The 17919-nt window shown below is 41.7% G+C and overlaps 1 protein-coding gene across 4 annotated transcripts in view; it reads right to left on the bottom strand.

Moving 5' to 3' along the window:
* Window positions 1–17919, bottom strand: part of DNAH11 (dynein axonemal heavy chain 11) — a 359611-nt gene that overhangs the window by 153259 nt on the left and 188433 nt on the right. For 2 of the 4 annotated variants that reach the window (XM_030308072.1, XM_032592423.1), the window contains 6 exons: window positions 16600–16750; window positions 13642–13773; window positions 8594–8767; window positions 3649–3853; window positions 840–1005; window positions 74–176 (listed from right to left, as the gene is read on the bottom strand). In XM_030308072.1, the coding sequence (XP_030163932.1) occupies window positions 74–176; window positions 840–1005; window positions 3649–3853; window positions 8594–8767; window positions 13642–13773; window positions 16600–16750 (931 nt within the window). Of the gene's footprint in view, window positions 1–73; window positions 177–839; window positions 1006–3648; window positions 3854–8593; window positions 8768–13641; window positions 13774–16599; window positions 16751–17919 lie in introns of those variants that run through there. The other 2 variants (XM_032592424.1, XM_030308081.1) reach the window with 2 other exon arrangements.

The following is a 17919-nucleotide window of genomic DNA, read 5'->3' as shown; positions in this document are numbered from 1 at the left end:
AGAATCACAATCTATAATGTTTGGGTATTTTATGTAGGGCCCATTGGGGAGGGAGCAGTACTCTATACCTTACCTGTAGTCTAGGATTGATTGTGAAACTGCCCACCATTAGATTCATGCAGGCAATGTACTGACAGTTGTGGATTTCTTTAAGCATCACCTTCTGTCTATCATACCTGAAAGATAGAAAACAGAACCTTAAATCCAAAAACCAAAGATGACAACACAACAAAATCCCCCAGTTTATGAAGGACTTCATCACAAAGTGTCTCCTTTGATCTTTACAAGCGCTCTGTGATGTTGGGGGTGTTCGTCTCATCTCAGGGACACAAAAATTAAAGCTCAGAAAACAGAAGGCTACATAGCTCCTTTGATGCCAGAATCGGCATAAGGAGCTAAATCAATACACACTATTAATGCTTATTGATTCTCACATGATGCTATTTCTGGTTAGAAATAACCACAGCTAGGCTGGGGGATCTCCTGCTAGTTAACGGCAGGGATGGGTATACTGCAATACCCAGACGTTACCAAACAGTTACAGCCCACAGAGTAAGGACAAGCATCTAAGTAATTTCGTGTATTTGGGAGTTTAATACTTCAACTAGACAGTAATGCACAAAACAGGCACGTCACTTTTTTATCCAATTCTTCCAAAGATACAAAAGGAACCTTACCTCACTTATGACAATGAAAAGGGAATATAAAATGACACTTAAAAGTTAACAGAGAAAATGCTCCTAGGAAGGAGGAGCAAATCAGGGTAATTTTATTCTTCAATGTTCATGCAAAATAATAATTGGATTTCAATAAAGAATAAAGCACAGAGACTCGCTTACCAGTGTCCGTAATCAATGTGCTGTCGAATCAGAGTGTGGGGCTGCACTGTGCCATATAAGTCCACTTCGGGCATATTCATATCATCAATGAAATAAACCAGTTTTTTGTTTCCTCCTGGCCCATAGATACGACCAGCTTTTTTCTCTAGAGGTTTCTCAAGAATTCCTGAAACAAATGTATCATTCTGCCCACCAATTGGATAAAATTTAACTTTCTGTCCTTAATCCCTTTTTTCTAATTTTTCCTCATATTCTGTCCATTTCATCCACTCTAAGTCTCCAAGTATCACCTCTCTGCAGGTTAATATCGGTGATGACTCTCTGTTCATCTCCTCTGTGTCATGCTTTCCGGTCAACCTCCCTCCTACTGCCAGAGGTCACCTCACCTCTCCTTCCCTGAGGACTCAACATCTGTGACATGATACCACACTGGCCATCAAGCTGAGGCAACACCATCATTGGTCTGTGTACTTTCCTCCAGGAACCCACTCTAACACATGGCCCACTGTCAGTCCAGCCATGGCCTATTTCCTCAGTCTTTGTCTTTCTCAATCACTCTTGCAGGAGCTTCTAGGGACAGCTCGAGAGAGTCCCCCATGCTTCTCTTCCTGGGTTATCCAAGTGCAGAAGTACAAGGGAATCCTGTACGAAGACTCTATCTTGTGCGCACATCAGCTTACATTTCTTCACGGGCCTAAATGACTTTGTATGGATTTGAGAAAAATCATGAGGGTAGAAAACCCTGAATAGACTGTGTAAGATGTAGTATCTAATAGTTGCTGACTCTCCAAATGAACAATAAACAGCTCGAGGACAGGACACTACATCGTGGTCATTACTGTATTCCTGATGACAATCCCAAGTCATTTGTTAAATGAACAAATGACTAAATAAATGAAAGAACAAACAAGTATGATGAAAAATTAACAAATCTCTCTTCCAAGCAGGGGAACTGCATTCCCAAATGCTTGCTTCCTATCAGCCACTGGTACCTGATTATTTGGCCAACGCCAAACAAGCCTCTCTTCCTCACTCACAACACACCTCTTCCTTTTTCCCTTCTGTGCTCCTGTTTGTGTGATTAACACCCTCTCAGTCAGCCAGATGCAAAGCTTCAATATAATCTTTCTCTCCTGGTCCCAGACGTGCCTGGCCACAGCCTATAAATGGTACCTCTGGTCTCTTCCTTTTCATCACTCGCTCCACAATGTTAGTCCACAGCAACATTACACAGAGCTGGTACACTACCCAGGGGGACTGGTCTCCCCACCTCAGATATCTCCTCAAGTATAGCCTGCAGCTTGTCAGTTCCTTGCTCCCCATTTTCCACCCAGTGAAATACATGGTCTTCAGCTTGCATCTCAGCTCTTTGTACAGTTACAGTGGCTAACCATTCTACATGGCCTGGGACTAAAAGTCCCATGTTCCAGAAATCCCCACTGCCCCCCCCCCCCATCTTGGAAAACTGACACCAAGTGTTCCATCAACAATGTAACTCCAACCCTCTTCTCCAGCCATTTCTCTATCTTCTACCACATCCCTGCGCATCAGCCAACGTACAGATTCAATCAATTAAATGTGTTCTGTAATTTTCTCTTTCATAAGTTTGTTTCCACTGATTCTTCTATCTCAAATCCCATCTCTGCCTGCATACCACTCCATCCTGAATGTTTCAAATGCAAACTTTCTTTCAAATACACTGCTCTATTATTTGTGCTAATGGTCTATGTCTGAATCTTATACATGCCCGTACCCTTTCAGGAACTAGCAAGACGAACTCATACCTCAGTCAACTACTGCATTCAATTACTGAATTGTACACCTAATCTTTCATTTACAAGTGATAAAGCGATCCCTCCTTCTGGGTCTCTGAATGAAAAACACGCACTGAACACGATGCCTTGGAAAAAAATAAACAATATATATTCGCTAAAGAATTAAGTGAGAAACTGCCAAGTTAGATTTTTGACTGTTCCGCTCCAAGAAGTCAAGGAAGGCAAACTTGATTAATAAGAAATTACAGAAAAAACACTCTTGGCTGAGTTAACAACGTCCACGAGCAAGAGAATTTGTTAGTAATCGCTACTTCTAACGCTGCACACACACACAACACAGAAACCGCAATCCGGGCAATTCAACAGGCTTAATAAACTACTGTACAATGGGGAGTTTCACAGCCCCACCTCCAGTCTAACCCTGACTCTGCTGGACAGTGACAGATACACCAGTAGCAGCTTCTCCTACCACTGTCTCCTCTGCTTCCCAAGTCTACTTGGCTTACCCTTCCTAATACAGCAGGCCCAAAATCTGTGTGGCTCTTTTGATGACACTGATACATGTTTTCAACAGTTTTAAATTCTTACAGTTTTCCAAAGATTTAATTAACAGCTCATGGCCTGCCATTTCAGTGACACAGTTTTAATGAAGTTCTCCTAAATCAATTGTTTACTTGAAAAGGCAACCAGAGCAATCTTCCTTGTGCACCCTCTCATGTTGCTTGGGCTCCACAAAACTGATTAAAGGTGACCAAAGTGCGTAGAGGCAACAGCAATGGACACAGTTTTGATGTCGATTCTTGTGGTTCTAAAGTGTAATAACCCAAATAAAGCCTTTAGTGACATAAAAAGCCCAAATCACAATGCTGAAACAAAGTTTATTTTACCCAGATTGGTGATAGGTAAAAGTTCATCTGAAGCTTCAGCAGAAGGTCTAAAGCCTAGAGAAAGTAGCCTTCCCCTTGGGCTGCATGGACCAGTCTTGACAGTCTCTGATCACCTGTTTCTACAATACAAACAGGAGGGGCGCTTACTCTGCAGAGTCGTGGATGTTGTGTAGTAGTTGAAAGGCACACGGGACACTATATAATCCTCAGAGAGGCCTGACAGCGTGTCACCTACGAAGGCCGTCTTTCCCACTCCAGCATTTCCTACTAGCATTAGAGGCTGTCCTTTCTCAAGCAGCAACTTTACGAAGTATCTCAGACGAGTTGTCTCTGATGTGTGAACCATAACTCTCTGGAGCAGGGAAAAAGAGAAAGAAAGCCAAGTCAGAAAGAGAGGTTCATTCCAAAATTCCGAATCTGGACCAACACAGTCACTGCACAGTTGAGACCCAAAGCATTCCTAATTCAGGTTAACGCTCAGTACGGGGAAATCTTACCTAATTTTCAGTTTTGAATTGTCAAAGTTCAGACGTCAGAGCTGGAGGAGAGCCAGTGGGTAGTCCCTTCAAAGCACAATGGCATAAGCAACTGATTTATCTTTTCCACATTAAGTACTAGCCAAAGACCCTATCACAGAGTACCTACACTCCGCCCAACCTTGCATTATGCATACAAGGGAATACAGGAAACACTGAAGAAGCTGTCTACCACTTTTTAGGAGCGACAAAACATTTGAAAGTCAAGCCACACATAAATGAAAGTTGGTAGCAATGTCTTGGCTGAATAAGATTAACTGGCAAAATGGTTAGGGCATTCACTCTGGGGAGAAACCCAATGGGGAAACAGTGATTTTAAGTGAAATAGTCATAAATCTAAAGTACATGTCAAACTTATTATGCACTGTTTGGTTTAAAAAAACTGCATAACAATGCCTCTGTTTTGAAAATTAGCTATTTATTCATATACTATATTGTTTCAAAACAAATTTGAGTTGGCATACAGGAATACAATAACATGAAGAATGGGAATAAACACTAGACTCTGGGAACACAGATTAATATGTAATATCAGGAAAAGGGTAGCAGGTGTAGACATGCAAAAAAAGAAAAAAAAAAAGAATCCTGCACAATTAGGATGCCTGGGTGGCTCAGTTGGTTGAGTGTCCGACTTCAGCTCAGGTCATGATCTCGTGGTTTGTGGGTTTGGGCCTCATGTTGGGCTCTCTGCTGACAGCTCAGAGCCTGGAGCCTGTTTTGGAGTTTGTGTCCCCCTCTCTCTCTGCCCCTTCCTCTCTCACACTATGTCTCTCAAAAATAAACATTAAAAAATTAAAAAAAAAAAAAGAATCCTGCACAATGATGCAAAGAGAGTTGACATTTCTTACACTTTTGGTGGCCAATTTCAAAAGGGGGTAAAAAACCACTTGCAAGATTCAGATTGTTCATTAAAAAAAAATAGCTAAAACCTACAATATATTCTTCATTACATGGTTAGCATGTCCTGAACACAACTGCTATTTTATAGATCATTCAGGATCATTTTCATGATTATGAATATTTACTCTAGAATTCTGATTTGATTTAGTGATGCTCTCAAGGCCTACTAAAAGGCAAAGACTGTTCTGTGCTACATCAAACAGTCCCAGACGACTGTTTTTAATCAGAGTTACATCTTATAATATTTTTCTCCTTTTTTCCTGCTCGATGTCATCACGTGTCTTTTAATTTGGCTATTAGCTCTCTTCTCTACACATTAACACTAATAATTAACACCTACTTAGAACTGAGTATGTGACAGGTACTATGGTAAGCACTTTATAAGCTATATTGTATGATACACATACCTAATCTTTGAGGAGAGTTTTGTTAGGATTTTCATCTCGGAGATGATGAAACTAAAGCTTAGAGAACACTGCTAACTTGGCCAAGGTCATAGCATGGTAGTAAGTGGTGGTACTTGGATTAAAATCCAAGCCTTTCCAGAGCCTGAGCCCTGTCTTAACTACCACACAGAAGGCGTGCCAGGGCATGGACGGTACGCACGTTACTTAATGTCTTGGCACTCCCATTTTACCCTGTGTAAAAAGGTTATTAATAGTCTATGCCTTAGAAGGTTGTTTTAAGGATAAATTAATCTATGGGGCGCCTGGGTGGCTCAGCCAGTTGGGCATCTGGCTTTGGCTCAGGTCATAATCTCATGGTTCGTGGGTTCGTGTCCCGCTTCGGGCTCTGTGCTGACAGCTCAGAGCCTGGAGCCCGTTTTGGATTCTGTGTCTCCCTGTCTCTCTGCCCCTCCCCTGCTCATGCTCTGTCTCTCTCTGTCTCAAAAATAAATATAAACATTTAAAAACATTTTTTTTAAAAAAAGGATGTAATCTATGTAAAGCAAGTTAGAAAAGGGTCTGAGATAGACTACTGTAACATCAGTATTGACTATTACTACTGAGTATGGTTCTCTTCCAATATGTTAAGAAGCTGTTAATCAAATAACGTCTGGTCCAGCCGTGTGTAACAGAAGACTACAAATTCCTAATAGTTCCTTGTTGCATAGAAGTTGTCACTGATCAGATGCATCAACCCTGTGATACCAGTTTTTGGTCTCTGGTTAATTACGAATTCTCAGCTTTCAGCTCGCCAGATAATACTCCCAGGTGGGCTAGGTCCAGGCAGGCTGAGAAAAAACAGCTTTCAAAATTTATCAAGCAGATGGAACAGACATGGTAGGTTGCCTCCCAAACACCCATTTCTCCACTCTCCTTCCTGCCAGAGCTCCCACTTTGTCCAAGTCTCCACGCTTCTCCCACACAGACACGCTTCAGGCGAAGCTCCACCTGGTTTCCACAGTGGTGTGGTGATTCATCAAAGCCAACTATTGTAACCCATTACCCTGGCCTGAGACAGCTTAGAATGGCATGTGACCCCTGCAGCATTAGATGAAAGAGGCGGTCTGCTCTGGGGCTTCTGAGAAGGTTTCCTCACTCTTCATAAAAAAAAGATAAGAGAAAGCATCCTTTCCCTCTAAAGGTGACTCTTGATGTTACTGGAGTCCTTTCAGACCAGGAAGAATCCTAGTCTTAAAATGATGCCAGTGTTAAGAAGACCAGAGAGATGGTAAGACCTAAATCCTTGGTAATAACACCAAGTCACAGAATTAGCCCGTCTCAGGGCCATCCTACCTCTCATTTCTTGTTTGGGAAATAAGTTTCCTCCTGGCTCGGTGTTACAGGTTGAAGTGGGTCTTCCCAAAATTCTTATGATAAAGCCCAAACCCTTAGTACCTGAGAAAGTGACTGTATTTGAAAACAGGATCTTTAAAGAGGTGATTAAGCTAAAATGAAGCCATGAGGGTGGGCCCTACCTCAATCTGACTGGTGTCCTTCTAAAAGGAGGCGGTTGGGACAGACTTGGAGACAGTGTCCAGGGAAGCATGGATGCATGCACACAAAAGCCATGTGAGGACACAGCAGGCAGGTGGCCATCTGCAAGCCAAGCAGAGAGGACTCAGGAGAAACCAGAGTGGCCAACACATCAGTCATGGATTGCTAGCCTCCAGAAAGAAAGAGGAGAATATGAATTTCTAATGTAGAAGCCACCCTGTCTATGGTATTGTGTTTCGGCATCCCTAGCACACTCATACATGTAGAATAGGCCCCTAATCCAGGGACAGGTGTCCTTACATAAAGGGAAATGTGCATAAAGGAACACACACAGGGAAAATGCCATGCAAGTAAGCAGCGAGCACGAAACACCAAGATCACCAGCTAATTCCAGACAGAAAGGCCTGGAAGTCTCTTCCAGTTGTCCCTGACAGCATCAGAAGGGACCAGTCCTGCTGACATGGTTTTTTTCAACTTCTAGCCTACAGAACCATGAGACAATACATGTCTGCTGTCCAAGCCTTGTGGTGGTTTCCTGTAGCAGCTTCAGGGAACTAATACATTGGGTTTTCTTTGATTTCACATGAGCTGCTTCCTAATTAATGCCACAGAAATCACCTAGATTCTATTCACATAGCACTACTTGAAATAATAAGTTCCAAAGTGAACCAGAGTGTTATGAGGTTTTTAAAAAAATTTTTTTTAATATTTATTTATTTTTGAGAGACAGAGTGTGAGCAGGGGAGGGCAGAGAGAGAGGGAGACACAGAATCTGAAGCAGGCTCCAGGCTCTGAGCTGTCAGCACACAGCCTGACGGGAGACTCAAACCCACGAACCATGAGATCATGACCTGAGCTGAAGTCAGATGCTCAACCGACTGAGCCACCCGGGCGCCCCTGACATGAGTTTTTTAAAATTTATTTATCTTGAAAGCAAGCGAGCAAGCACAGGGGGAGGCACAGAGAGAGAGAGAGAGAGAGAGAGAGAGAGAGAGGAGAGAGAATCCTAAGCAGGCTCCACACTGTCAGTGCAGAGCCCAATGCGAGGCTCTAACCCTTGATCCCTGGGATCATGACCTGAGCCGAAATCAAGAGTCAGACGCTTAACGGATTGAGCCTCCCAGGCGCCCCCAGAATGACACGATTTTAAGAAGTATAATGAAAAGGAAAACAGATTGAGGCAGAATAAGAAGATGCACAGAGAGTAACTCAACATCAGAGAACTGTAAAACAACAGCTTATGAAGAGAAAATTAAAGAGATCCTCTTAGATGTGTCAGTTGCCATGAGGATTTGAAACACAGTTGGGGAGATTCCACACATCCATTTTACAGCTTGGGGGCTAAAGGAAAGATGTTCTATGTGAAGAGTCCTGTCTAATAAATTCACAATATGGTCACATATAAGAATCACTGAACTAACAGAAATATGTCTTTGATTTTTAATAAAGCTCACAAAGTTTCCAGGAAAATATAAAGAAAGCTGTTACCACACAATGAAGTTAGAAACTTTTTAAAAAAGGTTGTAGAAATACAAGAGCCATCTTACAGATTGGTCCTATAACTAAGATTCTTCTCTCTCAAGAAATAGAGTATATGCTGACCCTATCAAAAATGTTTCCATCCGGCCGGGAAAGGACTGCTGAAAAAAAGGGGGGGGGGGGGGCGAAGGCTCAAACCAGCACAGTGCGGCTTGAAAATGATAACGTTCCACCTACCTGCAGAGGTACATCTGGATCCATAGAAAGTTTGGGGACTTTCTCAGCCCAGGGCAAGAATTTCTTAGTTTTGTGGTCCAGATAATAATCAAAGATTGTCCCCTGGGATGGAAACTTCACGGCTTTCATCTCTTTATGCCACCAGCGACTGAATTCCGCTTGAGAGCCTGAAAGCTAAGGAGAACAAGAAAAATCCTTACTGCAGACCTAGAGGTAATTTTGAACACATACAAAGCCCCTCGAAATCCTGTTAGGCACAGTATTTGTAATGTACAGAGTCATAATTACAAATGGGATTGAGTAAATGACCCAAGAAAAATAAATAACTAGAAGTAACTTATAATGAGTGATAATATCAGAGAGGCAGAAAGCTATAATTGCCATGTCTCCATCAGGTATTTTCTGGAATAATTATTAACTTAAAAAGCAAAGTAAGGTTAGGTGAACCTTAGATTACCCCTGGGTTATTCAATTTAACAATGAGCCATCATGCAAATTCCCATGCTAGGTATGGTAAGACAGTGGTTCTCGAACACTCGTGTTGACTGATAGTAAAATCAATTGATATCAATCGATATCAAAATTGATAGTAAATCAATTGATGGTAAAATAAGAAAGAACAAAGGAATACTTCTTAAAAATTGGTAGCATTATTTGATTTAAATACTGTCCTTTATTTGAGCTTATAGACTTCCAAGACCTTTGGGTGTTAAAAAGCCTTTTCCTTAATAAAATTATGTTATTAATTAAGGTCATTTTTAAAATAAATGTCCTTATTTAGAAAAGTAAGCATTTGGTAACCCTACTTCATTCCTTCAAGTCAAGATTCTCACTCTTTATCTTTGACATTCTAAATCCGGGAACCCCCACCATGAGGGATGAGGAAAGGCACATTCTTGGTTTTCTGGCAGGGCACCACTGAGGAGCTGAAAGCTCTAGAGAGACAAACTGCTGTTCTCCAGAAAGGACTGTCTTTATATGATGATAGGTACAAGCCTTTTGCTGCTGGATTAGGATTTGGAAAATAAAGAAGGGGAAATGGTGATTGTATAGTAGCGGGTTATAACAGCCTTCTATATCTATAGAAGACTCCGTCTAACGGCTCCCATATTGACCGGACCACCCAGCCTCCTGTCTCCTCCATCCACAGGACCACCCAGCCTCCTGACTCCTCCATCCACAGAACAACGTGGCACAGAGACTTCTATACCCACAGGATACTCTAGCATAGCGAGCTGGTGAACTCAAAGAACAGCGTGTGTGAGCGTCCACCACGTTCAGCAGTGTCATACTTAATCTAAGACCTTAACTCCCATTTTTCTCCAGTGAAATTCTTAAGTCTGTTTTTTTTCCTTTGGTGGTCTATGTCCCTGGACTATGGCCAACTTTCTGTACTGGGCTGATTACACACACGGGTACAGACAGGATGGCCGGAAAACAGGAGAGTGTGGTGAGGGCAGAGAACGGTCATCAGTCTCAGCAGGCAGAGCTTGCCCCAGCACCTTCCCAACACATTGAGCTCACACTCCTACATACCACCACGCATGTGTTCATGAGTCTAGGCTCACGTGATTTTCGGGTTGGTGACATGGTGTATTTCATCACCCTACAGAGGTTGGTCTTAAATCAAGTTAGTTCAGAAAGTGTAACTTACCTGGCACCATTCTCTGTAGGCAGAATTCATAGGACTCCTACTTTACATCAAAATTGGCTGACCACTACATTGCCAAGATCATTTTGGTGATAAATCTTTGGTTCACTCAACTAAAATGCATTTGTTCTCTAGTGGGGAAGAAAACCAGAAAAGCTCCTATCCTCATAGAGTATATGGGGAGATAGAGGCAGAGACATGAGGAAGCACAGTGGAGGGTAAGCCATGGCAGAGGGTAAGCCAATAAATGTACAAATAAAGAGCTGTCTTGAAAGTAAAGTTTGCTGTAATAAGAGTAACAGGGGTAAATTCATTTGAATTGGATCTTCAGTGAGCCATCTTTGAGAACGGACACAGATATTTTTTGAGAACAGGCACACTATTCCAAGAAGCAGGAAGAGGCCAGCACAGACAAAGATCCTGTGGGCATGAAAGACCTTGTGTTCCAGAAACTTTCAGTGCAACTGGTGGAAGAGGGTGGGAGGTAGGGGAGGGAGTAGCAAAGGAAGAAGCAGGGGGAGACAGGCAGGACCAGATCCAGAAGGCTTGGAAATGGTATTCAATTTTTCACTTTGTTCTAAAAGCAAAAAGAATCCATTAAAGTGTTTCAAACTCTCAAGTGTATCATATAATTCAATTTACATTAAAAAAAAGTCACTCTGGCTGCTGAGAGGATAATGGATTATGGGGGAAGTACAAAAGCAGACCGAAGAGGTTGTTAACTTAGAAGCCAAGTGAGAAGGGAAAACAGCAGTTTATGGGAGCTCAGGGAGAGTTGATCCAAGACCTATTTCAAAAGTTGTGTGCAATGGCCTGGCTTGAGAACACGGGGCCTGGATCAGTCTGTTGTAGTCTGAACCTGGCTCAGACTTTAACTGTGTGTCCTCACAGGCTAACTTCTCTAAGTTGCGGCTCCTTTTTTGTTTGTAAAAGGGGAGGAAGGTAGTTGTACCAATACATAACAGTTTTATCGTTTTTTGAAGATTCAGTAAAATAGCCTAAGCTATTCAGTAAAAGGCCTAAGCACATTCTCTGACATATAGTAGGCATTCAGATTTGTTCAGTTAATAAATGGCTAACCTAAGAGTGCTTTTTTGTCTGTTTCATTCACGTTTCCAACTTTATAGCCTCTCTTTTGAATGCTTTGTAGTTAGAAGCTTTTGAAGATGAAAAGATGATAATGATGATGATGATGAAGACGACGACGACTCTAGTCTAGGGAGAGAATGTCTGGGGGAGTTAGGTGATCATTGTGGTGGCCTGGTTTGATGGACTGGTGGGAAGGTGGCCATGTTTGGAAACTGGAAAGATGAGAACACCATCAGCTAGGAGGGAGGTGATCAGGAAGAGAGAGATCTCTGCTGTCAACATCCTACTCACACAACTTTACCTGGTTTATATCCTAGAGAAGGAAAAACCTCCTAGAGAACACGGGAAACATACAAAAGAAGATGGTGGAGGGGATGGGTTGAGGAGAGGGGAGATCATGCCTGTGGCCTCTGTGAAGGAGAAATGCACGTGTGCTGTAAATTGTGCTTGAGAAAAACCCTGTTCAGTCACCTAATCCCAACTCTGGACTCTCAAAGTAACACAGGATGTTATTCTTTAGAAAGCACTTGGGAGATTGCAGAAGGAAATGTGCCTTCTGAGAAGGATCAAAGTAAGATCGAACAGACCAAGTGAATTCCAAGTTTATTTATAGATATGATTTACAGGAACCTGGCGACAAGAAGCAGAACTGGCCCCCAGGTTTTAGCAGCCATGTATGTGAGGACCTACAACAAAGAAACCAGTGGAAATATGGTTCCTGCTTGGCTGTGATGCCTTCTAATTTAAATCCCATTTACATCTGGAAACACGTGGCCAAGTCTGGAAGACATGTGCCATCTATTTTTAGTGCAAAGATTCTGGGATACCTGTAGGAGCCTTCTGACCATGAGAGATCCTGAGGTCCCCTGGACAGTGTGGACTTTGGAGTTGTACAGGGGTGTGAATCCTGGCGTTGTCATTTCTTACCAGTGTAACCTTGATCAAGTCACTTTGCCTGTCTGAGCTTTATTGGCATGATGGAGATAGCTTGAAGGATGACTGGAAACATTACATGGCAAAATCTACATACAGAGGTGCGTGGTGACCAGATGTGCAGTCTTCTCAAGGTGAAACATTCTGCACTTCAGGAAGTCTAACCTACGTATCTAGGTGTGAGTGTGTCCATGTCTGCATGCACTTGAACAAGCTCATCTCAGGTGTTTGCCCACAAGAAGTCGGAGGCTATGGGTGACCCGCACTAGGAATGCTGTGCAGGCATGGTAGCCTCATGTGAGGCTCAAGGAAAGACCCTTGGAAAGGAACTGACCTGAGTTGCCTCTAGTTCATGAATAATTACCCTGGGCATCATGTAAGAGACTGATTAGATGTAAGAGACTAGTGACAGGGAAACCAATTTCAAGGTTATCATGTGCTGTAGATTCAACTGTGTCCACCCACCCACCCCAAATTCCTAGGTAGAAGCTCTTGCTCCCAATGTGATCATGTTTGGAGACAGGGCCTTTGGTGAGTAATTAGGTTCAGATGAGGTCATGAGGGTTGGTCTTCACAAAGGGATTAATGCCTTTATAAAAAAGATACAAGAAAGCTTTTTCTGGTTTCTCTCTGCCAGGTGAGGACACAGCAAAAGAACACCTGCCTAGCAGCCAGGAAGAGGGTCCTTGCCAGAACTTGACCATGCTGGCACCCTGACCTTGGACTTCCAAAACCAAATTTCTATCGGTTAAGGCATGTAAGGTATTTTGTTATGGCAGCCCAAGCTAAGACACTGTGACTGCCCAGGACAATCTAATGATGATACATTCCTGAATAAAGGCTGTAGGGATAGGGGCTGGGGGGGGGGGGGAGTAGAGGACAGATGTGACAGCTGTTTTGTGATTGAAAGGATAGGTATTGGATATAGAAATAAAGAATGATGTCTCCCTGTATTTTCACTAGAACAACTGGAAGGAATGTGAGTGTCCTCAAGGATAAGGGAGGGTACAGAGGAAGAAGAGCAAATTCAGGGGTGGGGCGGAGGAAGAGCTGTGTCTCTGACACAGTGTGACCGTCCCCTGGAAGCACACACTACTGGCACTGCTCCAGAGGCAGGTGGAAACCCTGAACTGTGAGCTCGGAACAGAGATCTGGGGCAAGGCTAGGGGTGTGGCATCGTCAGCCAATGTGAGCGCTGCCAGCCTGGAGGAGCATGCCTGAACAACACTCAGGCTTAGAAGACATCAAGGCAAGTGGCAGAGATTTATGATAATGTTAAAAAAATAAACAAACACAGGAATCAAAATTACAATGCCCCCCCCCACAAGTAAAACTGGTTCCTTAAATTATTTCTGTAAACAACTGCTAAACATACCTGATCTTGCAGCAGAGTGCCTCCGAACGCCCACACACAAGCAAAGACAAAGAAGACTTCATAAACCTCTTTTGGGCTGTCAGAGGGTACACTTTCAGGGGTCAACAAACATTCCAGAAGGATACAAATAGTCTAGTGAACAAGAAATATCCATTCATTTAGGGCAATAAATCCTTAATAGCAAAATAAGATCATAGGACATATTAACAAATCCACTTGTTCCTTAAGAGATTGTAGAATTTCCCCCAATCTGTGATTTGTTACATTGAGAGAAACAGAAGTTAGGGACTCAGATTTCTAAACCAGTAGTGGAAACCTTCGCCACTTTTGACAAAATTGATCTTCTAAACAATAAACTATTTTGAAAACGATGCTCTTATCCAATTTATCATCACTGTAATGAATGCAAATACACATAAGCAAAAAGAAATACAATGGAGCATATATCTAAGCTCTCTTTTGTTATAAACAGGGAGTCATAGAATACCTAGTATTCTATAGCTCATTTCTCACCTAAAAAAATCCTAAAGACATCTTACCTTATCAATAAGAGCTGCCCTATAGTATCACTGGGAATGGGTGCCTAAGATTCCACTTGACAGAAAGGCACTTATTTATTCATTTCCCTCTTGGACATTTAGGCAACCCACTTTCCCTGAGTGCTTTGGCAATGGGTTTTTCCCACCTGTTGAATAAATTTGGCAAGTCAGACTTGCAGCCTTGACCTGTGACATTTTTTTTTTTCTGGACACCAGACTGAATTTAATCTTCAAGAAATGTTACTCAAGAACTTGTGAGACATCAGTGCGGTCTGTTGGTCAGAAACACACCCCGTGTTCAGGACAATCAGGCCAGTAATGAAGGGAACATGGCAGCTTGCAAAAGCCTTTCCCAAATGTAGCAATCATCAGTAGTGAACAACATGTTTTTGAGCTAGTTCTCAGAAGCACAAAAACAGTTGTCATTTAGTAGCATTATCACAGACTCTCATAACTCGTGGTCCCCTTCCCCTGGTTTCTGAAGGCAGCAAAAGATTTTATCTATCATCTGGACAGCAATGCAAGCTGTGACAAAACAAGTCAGGACTGTGTGTGCGTCTTTCTTTCCCACCCAGGAAAACTGGGGAAAATCCAGAGTAACACGGAAAAAAGGTCCTGGAAATAGTTTGGAAAGGTTTTTAATTTTAACAAGTTGAGCACCTGTTATATTTCTCAGTCTACTCTCTTGATTTCTACTATGTTATATGGTTCTGTATTGCCAATTTGAAATAATCTTCTATTAGAAATAAACATTAGCAGTGTGCTATGAAGAAAGAATAATGTAAAACGGTGAGGTTTTGCTATTTCTGAGTAAAGCCGTGATGGATGGTCTGAGGAACCATGAAAATCGAAACAAAGACTGACTTCCATGTGACGTCATCCACTGATCTGAACATTCTAATAATGGACAACTTTTCTACTTTCTCCCAAACACAGTAGTCAGGAATTGGCAAAATCAGACTTCAGTGCATATTGTGAAAGAGCTAATACACCTCATCAAAATTAAAGCCAATATATTTCACGCACTGGAAAACACACTACATGAATTTCTCAAAGTAGTCGTTTGAAGATACTCCCTTTTGTACTCATTTCTGTCTCACATTTTGTCCTTACAAGTAATCACAGAAAAGAGACTGGTGTATAAAACAACAGCTGAGAAGGAGCTCAGGATAAAATGCCATTTTGGAACAATACAAAAGGAGGAAGTGAGAAGGAAAGTCATATTAATTCCTACTGACCTATTTTCACACTACCCTTGAATGAAAAAAATTCACACTACAGAGAATCACACAAATACGTAAGTCAACTTGAGAAAGAACACAATCCTGCTTTTGCAAGTACTACACCAGAGGAAGTCTAATTAGGCTAACCACATAATTAATTCATTATGAATAAATTCAGACCTGCTTTCAGAAATAAATTATACCTCAGATAATTACTGTTGAAGACTATCGTTTATTTAATTGGTGTGTGAATTATCCAAAAACCTGAACTTTCTCTTCTTATTACACTTGTGACTATTTCTCATTTAGCTTCGAACAAATCTGGTAACACAGGAACTTAATGGTAACAAAGTACTCTGAAACCAATTTTGCTCCTAGTGGAAAAAAAAAAAAAAAGATTTCTAATTGTAAACCTTTTGTGAAGTTTTATACTTCTTAAGGCTGGGGATTGTTTGTCTTCATGCTGAGATTAAGATCACAACCTTCATTTCTGTGTGCTGTGAATTATTTTCATTTGCTTCCATGACAACCTATCATATACACGCTTCAGTCTTACCAGCTGTCTCCGAATGAGGATCAGAACAGACCTGTTCCTGGAATATTATAAACACTCCATAGAGTATGATCTGACTTTATGAGTATTTGGGGGAGGTGGAGAACAGAAAGGTAGGATAGTGTGGGAGGGCTATGGGTGGTTGAGCTCAGAAGCTTTCTCTTGCTCACTGGTCAACATCTTTAGTTACTGGATTTACTGTAGTCGAAAAAACACTGAGCACCTTCTCTGGGCCAGTGACTTAGGAGACAAAAAAGAAATATGGCTGCTGCCACTGTGTTCTTTCTCTACTCCAGTAACTTGAAGGAACCCAATAATTAAGTAAACACACACCTGGCCGCTACTATGCGTGAGGAACTATGTAAATATCTGGGGACATACAAGGGGGCTTCTGCCTTCTGAACAACAGTCTCATGAAAAAACAGACTATAGCCCAGGTGATCATGGAAAGGAATAGGTGTGTCACAGAGATTTGCCAAAAGCACTCGGGAACACGGACGGAGCTATGGGAAGAGAGTTGGAATAACCCGACAACCCCCAAAATCTTTCCATCTTCTTTGTCAAACTAAAGCTGCCATTGCCTTGATCGAGCCCCACTACCGCATCAGGACTGGAATGTAAAACGGGGTGACCAGAGTCAAACCTGCACCAGGCTGTTCTCTGGAATTGAAGTGATGGTTTTAAAGCTTGTTCTCAGCTTATCCAAGCATGCAGGGACATATTTATCAAAAAGAATAGTTAAGTTGGCCTTTTCTGATTGATGCCGCCTTCTGTCTATCCAACTGGCCACATACCTGAAAAAGAACATAGAAAAGCTTTTATTGAACACTAGGCTTGAAAAGCAGAATTTCACCAACTCAAAAGCTCCCCCCCGCCCCCCCGCCCCCCCACAGCTTGGTGCCACACTTCAGGGGCATGTTTAGTGAGTTCATTCTCTTTCTCAAACTGCAAATATTTTTAAATGACCCCTTAAAAACTTGTTTTAAAGGCCACTTTTGCATTAATGAAAAGAATGTAAAAGAAACTCCTAATAGCACTTAGAAGCCAAACATAATAGAGTATAAGTAGGCCATTACTGAGCATTTATAAGGAGGTTGCAGTGTGTCATTTCCTAAGGGACTGAAACTATTTCATAGGGTAGGCCTTATTTATGAAAACAGCTTGGGATTTTTCTTGATTAATCTTGGCATCAAGTATTTAGTGATGACAAATCAGTTACAAATAAAAAGGTGAAAATTCCCTAGGGGCTATTTCCAAGTCCCTCCTTTTCCACTGGACTGGATCTAACTCGAACCCGATAGGCAGATAATGTATTTCCACTAAGTGGGTCTGAAATGGTATCTCATGCTCGGGTACATGTGTGTTAATCTGAAGCTTCAAGAATGTTATCAATTTTGATACGTTAATATCCCCCAACATATTAATAAAATCATACTTATCAGTAAAATGAAACATAGCTTCGTAGCTCCTACAGTAGTTCCTAGGGTGAAGTATGTGAAGTTAAATGAAAAAAAATTGCTCGAAAAGTTCTCATCTAATAGGAGGTAGTGATAATAAATACATTTAGCTGCCAGCAGAGAAGCTATACAATTATAGCTTTACTTTGCTATATAAGCAAATCAGATTTCACAATTTTAGTAACAGAAGAAATTAAGGTAAGATAATTATCTTATAAAAGGCTCCCTTTGATTTTTACAAAATGCCATGATAGGGTTCTATGGACTATTCAATCACGCTTCTTCTAAAGTGAGATTTATAAAATATCAGCTGTCAAAACTTTTTCAGATCTAAGAGAAATTGTCTTCAGTTCAAGTCCGGTTGCATGACGGTAACTTGAGAGAGCATCTCTGGGTGGTGGAGACAGTGGGCACCAAGGAACAATGGAAAAAACAAGTGTCATTCCTAGAGGTGAAGGCCCAAAGGCTGCATCTACCTCTCAGCTACTTCAACTGCACAGCAGCTG

Source organism: Lynx canadensis, chromosome A2 (assembly GCF_007474595.2).
Source record: "Lynx canadensis isolate LIC74 chromosome A2, mLynCan4.pri.v2, whole genome shotgun sequence".
NCBI lineage: Eukaryota > Metazoa > Chordata > Mammalia > Carnivora > Felidae > Lynx > Lynx canadensis.
The sequence above is the reverse complement of the archived record's forward strand: the minus strand, read 5'-3'. Positions and strand labels throughout refer to the sequence as shown.